The sequence below is a fragment of the Lepisma saccharinum genome, chromosome 10 (assembly GCF_977018435.1).
Source record: "Lepisma saccharinum chromosome 10, izLepSacc3.1, whole genome shotgun sequence".
NCBI lineage: Eukaryota > Metazoa > Arthropoda > Insecta > Zygentoma > Lepismatidae > Lepisma > Lepisma saccharinum.
In genome coordinates, this window is record NC_139238.1 from 74,329,762 (window position 1) to 74,342,225 (window position 12,464).

General features: G+C 39.0%; 1 protein-coding gene across 1 annotated transcript in view; it reads left to right on the forward strand.

Moving 5' to 3' along the window:
• The first annotated feature begins 212 nt into the window (after window positions 1–212).
• The window catches only part of LOC145994386 (uncharacterized), a 134,188-nt gene continuing 121,936 nt past the window's right edge, over window positions 213–12,464 (forward strand). Inside the window, exon 1 of the mRNA XM_083130500.1 lies at window positions 213–575. Within this exon, the coding sequence (XP_082986626.1) occupies window positions 432–575 (144 nt within the window). The 5' untranslated portion in view covers window positions 213–431. The remainder of the gene's footprint in view (window positions 576–12,464) is intronic.

The following is a 12,464-nucleotide window of genomic DNA, read 5'->3' on the forward strand; positions in this document are numbered from 1 at the left end:
CAGCTTCCGCATTATACTCCCACGTTACTAATCACACTTGATATACAACTGTGTCGGGTGTCCTTCTTTTTTAAAAAGAGGGGGAGGAGAGTGGTAACGTTCTCTCGAAACTGTGACATCTGCGCCTCCTAGCGGAAATCCTTTCGACTCCAGATAAAGATTGGTTTCCGGGTAGCAGTCCGTCGCAAGGTGTCGCTACTGACGATACCATGAGAACGTAAAGCCAAAGCAAGTCAAACGCGCAACTCACTGGGTCAGTGTCGGCCGGTGAGAACGTATCGAGACTCGAGAGACATTTTAAAACAAAACTCGCCGAGCAGCTCCGCGCCGCACGGCTTGGCAACAGTGTTTCCCGATCGCGGAGTTTGTTCCACAAACGAGTACAAGCGAGGTTGTGAACGCTTCTAGTCAAGTCAGTGTTACGTGAAATCATGAAGGTATTGGTTGCTATGACGACGGTGTTCCTGACGCTCGTCGCACTCGTTGGGGCGTCCGTGTGGTTAAAGAGCAGACACAGGAGAGCGTTCAGTCACTGCCAGATCGTAAAACCTCAGCAGAGAGTGGATGTCGATAAGGTAAGGCAATGTTTCTGTTTTCGAACTTTTCATTCCAGCTGCTGGAACGGGTCACGGAGATCTCCAACTTCGTTTCTGGAACACGCACGGTTGCCAACCCGTTGCATAAATAGCTAGATATTACCGCGACGATTTTTGACTGTGAATTAATATGTAAGTGATTTGGCAGTGTCTTCGGTGATGTGAAGTGTATAAGAACAGTTAAAATGCGAGTAAGTTGCGAGCGGTAAGGAAATGTCATTTTTAATTTGGCGCCTATCCGAATCTAACAGGTCGCGCTATTTTTGTCATCGCTACGCGCAGCACCGAAACTACTAGATATTTTGGTGGGCTAGACAAAATTGTAGTTTGCACCCACACCCCACTCCCGCCGACCCCAGTACCATGCCATGGCTTGTGATTTTACATCCTACAAATTTTGAAATGAGGAAACGAAGAAACTTCATTAAACACTACATACAGGCCCGTAGCCAGGAATTTATTTCGGGAGGGGCTCATCCCTTATCAGCACAGGCGTCGCCAGATATATTTGTAGAGCGGGACAGGCCACTGATAAAATATGAGTAGAAATAATAATGACAATAATTATTATTACCACGGTTATAATTGCCACGTTACAATAGTAACTATTATAAGTCATTAATAATAAACCAATTAATTCAAATTTATTATTATTTTACAAATGGAGAGAGACTGCTACTCGATCCACCGTATGAGTGAATATCCAACACCACTGTTTTCCATTTTTTCTTACATTTTGTACAATTAGTGTACTGGAATTATTGTATTTTGTTATTAACTATTACACATTCCGTTAAAAAAGAGGCTTTAAAAGTTAGGGGTATAAGAAAATTATACATTTTGAGAGCTGTGGATCCATTTATTCTTTGGATTAAATGGTAGAATAAAAACTATAACCTGGCTCCTATATTATACACTAATCCTTTTTTTCGATCTAATGTTTTATCCTGCTAAGGAAGTAAAAATAATTACCACTATACACTAATTAAATTACATATTTTTAGGATTTCGGAGGGGGCTTCAGCCCCCTTAGCCCTCCCCCTGGCTACGTGCCTGACTACGTAGGTTATATTTAAAGATTCGTAGTTGACATTTCTGATTTTAAAAATGTTTCTGTTATATCATAGCGTCTGAAGAAAATCTTTAAAAACGTACTATTAGTACCTACTTTAGGGGCGTGGTGCTGATCACAACAGCCGCAGCTCGGCCGAGATCAAGAAAGTGTGGGGCTCTAACCCCACACCCTCTATACGCCTCCGTGGCGTGGTGCAAAGCACAAGGGAGCACTTTGCACACACTTTTTTATTAGTACTACTTTGGAAAACAAAAATTCCAACAGTGTGTTACCAGAACACTACCGCCAAGTGTAAATGTCTTTGTCGCATATTATGACCTCATTTTTTTTAAAACAAAAGAAGAAGAAGAAGCTTTGAATGGCGCCTTCTGTGCAGGGCGCTGGGGGCTTCATCCCCCTAGCCTACTTCTCGGTACAGGCCTGACTGTCACTGCACAAGCTACGCCAAGGTTCTCGAGTACTAAACTGAGGATATGTGTTCTTTGTGAGTGTCCGTTCATCACTCATCCTCATCTGCGGGATGATTTTTCCATCACGGGGATTAAGTTCGCACACAGAGAACAGTTTCCGGCAATCGAGCATTTGTTGAAATAGGCCACAAACAAATTATTATTGTTCAACAGTATGCTTTCTAGAAATCGTGAATATTTGTTTAGTTACCAAAAAGTCTAGTGAAAAGTACCAAATTTAGTTGTTTTTGTTGAAGGTTGGCAAAAGGTTTAACGAATGGCATTTTGTTAACTCAAGCAAATCAGCCTGTTCTGTGCGTATTTGAGGGGGGGAGTTAAGTGTAAATTTAGAGAAAGAGATTCAGGACACGGATTTTGATGTCCTAAAATCTTTGAAAAATGACCTTTAAAATGACAACAAAAATCCTGTAAAATGACCCAAAAATTCGTACAAAAATCAATCTGCTTATTGAAGATAGTATATATATATATTCCAAGACAAACAATTTAACAATTGCTTCTTCACCTTTTTGTGTTGTACGGACTGTGAATAAGAAACTCGACAATGTTGCATTTCGCGATTTTCAGACAGGCTTTGTTGCGCTGCTAGTTAAACACAGATCAAGTACGGCGAGATAACATTCAGACAAAACAGAAGTTGTTGAACTTCTTGTTTCAGCGTGCAATGACACAAAATTTTCTTAAAAAATGACCTAAAAATGACGTAAAAATGATGCAAAATTTTGAAAAAATGACGCAAAATTTTAAAAAATGACGTAAAAATGACGCAAAATTTAAAAAAATAACCGAAAAATAAAAAATTGTAAAAAAAATGAACAAAAAATTACCCCAAAAATTATATTTCTTCAACCTGAGGAGGATGTTCAGGATTTCTGTATTAGTTAGCAATGTCTACGTTGCACCAGTTAGAAGATGAAATGTCATCAAAATCCGGGCCGTGGATGATCACAAATTAGGACTTTGTGAAAGTTTTCAGGGGTGTGTTGAGGAAATTTTGGGGTGTAGGTAAATCACTGAATTCTGAAAAGTCTTGGAAACGCCCGTGTGAAATATTATTATTTTAAATTACGTTCATTTAACTAATCAATATAATATGTAATATTGCCCGCACCGTGGCCGTGCGGTATAGGGTGTCATGCTATGGTCAGGTTCGAGTCCCCTTGGGGAAGCGTTGCAACTTTTCTCCTGAGATTTCGGCCTGCGTATGGGACGGGTGGCCCACCCACCATCATGAGGAAATTGGGGAGCTACGTATGAGTAGCGTAGACCGGTCATGAAATCCTACAGCAGCGACTGTGGGTTCGTCATGCTGACCACACGTCATCCCGCAAACTGATTGGATGATCTCCCATCTCGTGTGAGTGAGTAGAATCATGTAAGTAGGTCCGGGCCACCAATGGGCTGTATGGCCGCGGGTTATTATTTTAATTTTTAATATATACAGGGTGACCCCAAAAAGGTAACGGTTTTACATTTCGGTTACATTTTTGGGCCACCCTGTATACTTCACCATACTTGATGAAATTCTCGGGAGAAGAGCCATGAGTAAGTCTGCATTTCTATCGAATACTTTATATTGGTATCATAAATCAATTTTGTGTTCCCTCCACTGTTACACTGTCAAACTTTGAAGTATGGTATGGACTAGTTTCCGCAACATTCTGTACATGTTTCAATGCAGTTATATAACAATATTATTCCACATTCAAATTGGTTTTACACAATATTCCTTGATTTGTCTGGGTTTCGTTTCTTATTAAGTCCACTTTATGCACGGAAAGGCTAATCGGGACTGGACCTACAGTTTTAAAGTGGGATCCGAGCAACCATGTGCCTCCACCGGATATCGAACCCGGAACCCCTTCATTTCATGGCAACGATGTTACCATTGTAACTAACTAACTAACTCCCTAGCCTTCTTAAACCCGAAGGTTCATGGCTGCAGCAACACAGGCCTTCCATCTTTCCCTATCTTGAGCAAGATCTATATACTCTTTTCCATCCCTACCGATTTCCCTTAGGTCCATCTCAACGTTGTCCCTCCATCTTCGTCTTGGCCTTCCTACAGGTCTCTTATCATCAAGTTTCCCAAGATGAATCCTGTAAACTCCTCTTTCCTCTCCCATTCGTGCCACATGGCCTGCCCACCTAAGTCTTCTTGATTTAATTATTCTAATAATATCTGGACATGAATACAAATTATGTAGTTCTAAATTATGTAACCTTCTCCACTCACCTGTCTCCTCATCCCTTTTAGGTCCAAATATTTTCCTAAGGATTTTATTTTCAAATACTCTCAATTTATGTTCCTCTTTCAATGTAAGGGACCAAGTTTCACACCCATATAATACTACAGGCAAAATTACTGTTTTGTATATTTTAACTTTTAGTTTCTTAGATATTAAACGAGAAGACAAAAGTTTATGAAGAGAGAAGTAACATGCATTTCCTGAATTAAGCCTACTTTTTATTTCCTCTTTAATATAATTTTCATTTGTTAATATTACCATTGTGCCCTCGGAAAGGCCCATGATCGAGCTGTTTTTTTTATGATTATGCCATAATTTATTTGTTAATGTTTAATTTGAAGGGTACATATTAATGTGTAAAGTTAGACGATTAGAAAGATATTTACAAGTAGAATTGTTAGGATCGGGGGCATCGACTTTTAAGAAAAGAATATACCAGGCAACGGTCTCAGAAGGTTGAGAAATACTAGTATGCGGTATTGAATAAAGGGCTGACATGTAGGTAATTGTCAACATGGGTAGCGGGTAATGCAACTTGAAGGGGTCACGGGTTTGTTTTCATTGGGTGCACATCAGTGTTCAATCCAGCCACTTTCCTCCGGGAGAGATATCAATCTCAGTTAAAATAGTTGCAAGAAGTTCAAATTCGTTGCAACAATTAGAAGCTGTATTACATCAACCCTTCCGCTCTGTGTCCATTGTTGAGTTTCTGTGACTGACGATAATTGAAATTCGTTAATTATTGTGATTTTTAAATATAAAGAGGACAGAATCAGTGCTTATTGTTACGAAAAATAACAGAAAAAAATGTTCTATGTTAAATTAAAGATACCCTAAGTGAACATGGTTGCGATATTTCTTAGCGATTTTCCGAACACTCTATTGAAATTTTCTGGAGGGGAGCTTTTCTATCTCTGGAGGGGCTGAATTCATCATTGGTGCACAATTGGATCACAATATAAATGCAAGCAACCGCTGCAGCATAAATTAACGTGCAATACCACAGGCCTCTAATTACAGACTGGAAACGATGCGCTTTTGTTTGAAGCCGTTCATCTTCGCTCGCGCATAACCAGGGGGAAAGAAATATTGCGGAGCTGCACATCATAACTTGTTATTGTTTTCATATTTATGAAGAAATTATTTGTTCTCACTTCTGGAGTGGAATATGTAGAGTTATATCACTCTTAGTAAACTTGAAAATTGCAATATTTTTTGGTGCAATGACTCACAATCTTCAAAATTGTTGTTACAAGTGGAAATATGAAGGTATGCTCGCAACTTTGGCTTCATGTTAAAATGCCTGCTTTTCCAGTCTGATGTAGAGGTCTGTGTGCAATGCATTCTAAGAGCTAGATATTTAATCAAGTAATATATTTTCAGTCGACAACAAATAATGCTCTAGAAGCAACATTGACGTACACTGATTTTTTCTTGCTAAGCTTTCTAAAAATGCACTTCATTTAAAGCAATGAAAATAAGCATCTGGCTATAAGGAGTCAATAATACACTATTGATACATGATATCGGAATTACAACGATACTTAATCGGCATCGAAAATATGTTCGACCTGTAGCCCGTTACGATGTCTGGAGTCCCGGGGTCAAATCCCGCTCTGGGTTATATGTGGGCGTCTGTTCATCAATTTCATCATATCATCCCTCATCCTCATCGTCGCTACTAGCCAAAAGTGGCAGAAAAGCGACGGGAAATAAGAAAAAAACGAAAATTCCAAAATGTTCGACCAGTATCCCTCTACTTAGAAGTTATTCACAAGATGGGCCTTGTGCATCACTATCCACATAAATCATATATATTTTTGAAGAAATAGCAGTCAATGCTATTTACCGTAAAGCATTTAACTTATTTTAAAAGCAGCGTATGTAACTTTTTGATTTGTATTTACTTTGTGGTTGGAATATACTCTTTTTAAACTTAAACACTGTGACATGTTGAGTAGAAACTGGTAGATTGTGGATCAAATTAAGTTTATGTGTAGACCTTTGCACATTTATCATGAATTCCATTTTCTCTTGTTGACAATTTGCATAATGTTTTTTTTTTCAGCTACACAATGCATTCATTCTAAATCAAGGTACTAATATACAGAGTGGTACAAATGTCTTGTCACCCCTACATAAATATGTAATAACTAGGGAGGATTTTTATAACTTAACATATGTTTTTTTGGTAAGGGTAATATGTTCCCTAAATATATAGAAAGTCATATTGCGAAGAAGCTAATAGAATTAAGGTGCTTCTTAAGGTCATATTTGGCCATCTCTACGTGATAGAGCATATTTTGATGGATTTTCGGTCATATTTAGCATATTTTCGCTTTTACAAGAAATATACAGTCATTTTCCAAGTGGATTCGTTCTTACTCTCATGCTCACTCGAAGATTTTTTCTTTTACTGCAGCAAAATCTGTTTCATTTTTAATTGAAAATTTACAGAAAGTATTCACTGTGCATTTCAACGCATCAGGGCCCATAAAATAAACTAAGAATAGTATGTATATTTCAGCATAAGTTACATATTGATGTTTGAAACAGCGCAGTAAGGGCATATTCAAATTATAGTGCATATTTTGGTGATTTCTAGGTCGTAAAAATCCTAACTCTAGTAATAACCCAAAATTTCAATACAGCATAAGGTATTCTAATAAACAGACACGTTTGATGGATTCACTGTCACCAGGACGGATGTTTACGCATCCACAATGCCAGTATGAGCACTATCATTTTCGTGAAATGGAGGGTGAAATGTAAATACACAACTTCACTGAAACTTAAGGGGGTGACAAGACATTTGGACCAATCTGTACACTTACAAACACACAGCCACAGGGTGTTTCAAAATACACTAAACACTATTTTTCTATGTTCAGATTTATGTTTAGTGCCGTTTATATCCAGGGTGCGAATTGGTGGGGGGGGGAGGAGCAGACAGAGAGACACAATTTTATTATTAAATAATTAAATCAATTATTAAATAATCAAAATATTACAACAATTGATTGATTGAGTTGGAGTTTTAAGTCCACTTTTTGCACAGTAAGGCTAATCGGGACTGGACCTACAGTTTAAAGTGGGATCCGAACCACCGGGTACCGAAAATTATATTATAAAAATATACAATATATTATATCGACTGTCCATTTAAAATTCGATTGCAAATTGAAGATTTGGGTTTACTACTATGAGCATGAACAATGATTTGCGTGGCTAAGGGGGAGGGGCAAGAATTAGAGACATGAAGAAGATAATAGTTTCCGATATAAAATTCACATCTAAATGCTATTACGTGTTTTATTAATATATTTATATACCTTCCGGTAGCTGACGAAAGGCGATGAAATGAGAAGTCGGACTGTGTTCTGGGGATTGCTGGCTTCAAAGAGAGGAGGCTCTTTGTTGTTCGTTCTTTGTGTATGTTTTCGATATTATTACAGTGAAATAAAATCGACTCCCAAACTAATTGTTTATGTTTGTTGGAAGAACAAAAACTCCCCCCCCCGGAAATTTTTTTTTGGGGGGGGGAATTTCAGGACAAGATCGTTTGTTGGGGGGAAATCCCCCCCCCCCGGGATTTCGCACCCTGTTTATATCTCAATCTAGAGTTCACTGCCTGAGATTTTTCTCGACAATTCGTGTGCCCATGCTCATTGTGATAGCTGTGACATGTGTAAATACAGTACGGCGAAAAAGTTTGGGGAACTGTCTTTAGCTGTTTTTCTCGTGTTATTTAGTTTTTCTTTAATGTCCGCTTTTTTTTAAATTTTAGGCTAGAAAGTGTGATCGCGTTAGAACTGCCGCATTAGGTTTGGATTTTTCTGATTTGGGAATTAGAAGTAAAGCTTCCCTCTACGGATGGAAGGTGCATGGATGTGGAATAATTTTCTTTTTCAGAAAATAAGAAAACATGAGACATCTTTAACCACCACATGAAATACCAATCAACTTTTATTAGGCATCTATGATAATATAAATAAAACTATTTATTACAGTGAGCTATAGGCAATTAAAGATACCCGGCGTAGTAGTGGTCGTCGCCTTGTAATGAAGGGATCGCGGGTTCGATACCCGGTGGAGGCGAATTGCACAGTGGTTCTGATCCCACTATAAACTGTAGGTCCAGTACCGATTAGCCTTTCTGTGCATAAAGTGGACTTAAACTGAACCAATTACTGAAAATCTCAAAGCGACCACTAGAAGAAAACATTCTTAACAACAATGTTAACGGAAGGAACATTGATTGATTTGTTTTATTTTACTTCGCTTTTTGTGCCACTTTTGGCTAATTTGCTGAGATGGGGATGAGTGATGATAGGATGAAATTGATGAATGGACACTCACAAACATCAATGCCCAGGCCGGGATTCGAACCCGGGACCCCTGGCGTCATAGCGCAACGAAAAAAGACAACTGCCGCTGCTCTTTATAGAGATTACCTCCAGTACAAGGAAGTAGATGCGGCTTCTCTTTCAGAGCAAGATAAAGGAAATCACAAGGCGTAAGGCCCGGTGATCTTGGGGACCAAAACACTGTGAGTGATGTGAGTGTCGCCTAGCGGCAGGAATGTGAACTCTAAGTTTAACGAAAGACAGACGCACAAACTGTTTGCTTTCCTCCATCCTTCTGGACGGGTTTCATTATCGTAAGTTCAATAGTTTACTTGAAATAAATTTTCCTAACCCAGTCAATTATTTCTGAAACACCTGGTATTGTAACAGCGGTCTCTGTTCAATACCTAACATTCGGCGCTCAATATACATAGCTTTTGAAAAAGGGGTATGCCCTTCCCACCCCCGGCGCCGCCATTGAGAGCTGCTTACATTGAGGGGTAAAGAAATACTGCAAGGGGAGCTACGTCCTTTTCATGGAAACACCTGCTTCTTCTGCACACAGAAAAATAAATGGCTTATTCAAAGAATCAGATTCACATTTGATGCATTCGGGTGCATTTTTGTATGTTCCTTGATGCACCTCCCTGCATCTTTTTGGTTGATGCACTTAAACGTTTGGTCTGAGCTACAGAGTTTATGTAGTTCAGACGAAACGTATAAGTGCATCATAAAGAAAGATGCATTCTGGTGCATCAAAACGCATCAACTGATGTATTGAAGTTCACCTCGACTGAAATAAATCCTCACTTGAATCAAATGATGCACTTTGGTGTTTCTTTCACGACATACAAAAATTCACCCAAATGCATCAAATGTGAATCTGATTCTTTGAAGAAGCCACAAAACACTTTTTAGTGCATCAATCGATGCATTCTGGTGCATCAATCGATATGATGCATTTAGTTCTCTGAGTGTGACATGACAATCCCACACTGTACTATAGGTTTCCCACTGCACGAACGTGACCGACGAAGCCTCCTGCCTCGTCCACTCCCTCCTTTCCGCCCCTCTCTCACAACGCTACAGTATCTCTGCTCTCTCTGCAGTGGTACATACAAGAGCGATCTTTCACAAATGCGGCTGGTTGACCAGTCCTGGTATAATGCATCAGATCATCCTTATTGTCTACGATGTTCACGTAATTTACCAGTACTTGCTGTAGACGTAATATGCTCATTCTGCCCATTCTAATGCACTTTTATTACAATTTTCTCTGGACCAGTGGCGGATGACCTTCTCGTAACTAGCGCCTACAGGTTGTGAAAGTTCGGCCCCCCCTATCCCTCGTTTCTATCCGTCCCTCTGGATTACCTCCTACTTTAATCCCTCAATCTCTCCTTTCACCTCACCCTGGGTACCAAGCGAGCAGATTATATTTGCGGCGGAATTACAAAAGGGGGCGGGGGTTCACACAATAATTTATATTTTTATGTCCCTGGTTCGTTTACACATGTACATCAAGTGAATATACAACTGGTTAAATGGACGGTACCGTAGTTCTTGAAATTATAACATTCTAGTTGGATATATTGGTTTATTATACGTAGTTATATATACATGTTATACATAGCGTTTCCGTGTGTGTCTTGGATAGACCAAATTAACAAATCTCTAATTAAATATAATTGCGCACCTATGGCTTAACCATCAGCACTTCCTTTACCGCAGAGTTAGCATAACTATCTCTGCGGGCCTACCCTCAGCTGAAATGATATTCCGTTCATTACAATGCGTTTCCTTACGCCTTCACTCTTTCTTTTTGGGCATCAATTAATCAATACGGAAATATCCACATAATCAAAGCTTTCTAAAAGGGGACTTGGGACAGCAACAGGGGTTGGCTTAACCAAACTCTACATTATTATATCCAGTCTAGCCACCATAAGGGGACTAAACTTCAGACGACGTTCCTCTTTCGTCAATCAATGGGGAAACACTGTTATTTTGATAAAGCCCACTGGCCTTTCTTATAGTCGGGGTAAACATCCGTGGACGTGGACCCGTAGCGTTGGAAAATAACATCCAGCAAAGCACAATCCAATAAGCATATACACTTACATGCAATAATAACATAAAAGTACACTCATGGAAACATATTACTTAACCCTACACCTTGTAGCTGGCCAGCAATTAATTAACATATTACCAAAACCAGTAATGGTCAATCCGACCGTTACAAGGTAAGACCGCAAACGGGAAATTTTGGAGCCGAAAACTACAGGAAAGATAAAAGAATGTAGAGACATCCGGAAATATGCAAGAAACGGAGAAATTAGAGGTCAATTCTGACTCATGGTTGCTTTTGTTTTCCCTTGTCTCGTGGAGTATAAATGCCTGAAAGTGTCTATTTCTTGTGTAGTAGTCCTGTATAGTCTTTCGTTTCAACCTGAACTCAGCTGGTTAATTTTAATGAAACGTATAAGAAATTTCCAGTTATAAATTTAATTCATAGTGAAGACTGAAGGCAAAACAAATTTTGAAAAATTTAAAGTACAAGGTTCTTCCACCTTCATTAACATGCCAGTCAAATTCTTTGTGACATTTACCAACAACATTATTCACAGAGGCCTAATTTGGTGCTAAATTAGTCTTTAAACCCCCCTAAAATCGTTTGTACATTCTTATAGATTGGAATTTCGCGATGAACCCTCAATAAGGTTTTTTTTAATGCATTGTTTTGAAAAGAGTAAATTTTAAGGTCGAATTGGGAAATTTTTGGAATACGACAGGTAAATTTTCCTCTTGACCAGAAACCACAATTTGTGACATTCACAGCGGAGGGAAAAGATGATCAACCGACAAGTAGGGACAATAGGAAATCCATATGGCAAGTGGAAAACCATTTGCCCTTCAAGGGCTTGAATAGCCCATTGGTATTATTCGATTGTCAATTCGAAGGTTTCGTGCAATGGCAATGTCGGTTGCCTAGTCTGCACCAAACATACATTTGCCAACAACGGGCCCTAATACCTGGGTTGTTAATGGTCCAGGAATTTTAAATAAATTCAATTCCGGTCCAGGAGAGAAATTCAACAAGCGTAAATGGGTTCTGGACCGTAAACTGAAAAGAACCTTTCTATCTGCAAAGTATTTCAATTCGGTCCAGGAACCTTATTTCCGGATCAGTTTAAATAGGGTCCAAGTTCCGTATGGAAATGAAACAACACGCAACTTGGGCCGAATTTAAATTGCGCGAGAGAAAAGATTTCGGTCCTGTTCCGGGACCAAATAGAAACCAATGAGAATGTATGTGTTCCTTGACCTTTAACAATCCTGCCGCAGACAGTTCACTCAGTGGCGGGAACTGTACGCTGAATAGGGTGAGAAATTTTGCACCTGTTAAAGAGAAACTAAGTACATAGATTGCAACAACACTGCATGAAAGGTAAATGCTAATTACTCTGTGCTAATTGGAGACTTGTTGCTTTTGAAAGTCAACGATCCTATCAAGAGCAATTACTTTTCAACAGTAATTATAGCTAAGTTACATGTACGATTACTTCAATCAAAAAAGTAACTCAATTATAGTTACAGTTGCTCGCTTGTAATGTAACAGTTACAGCTTCCGCTGCTACAGAAAGTAAGTGAAAGTAACGTTTGTGGTTACTTCTTTCTAGAATATCAGTAACACGCAGAATGTGTTGCATATAAGAACTTCAAACGGG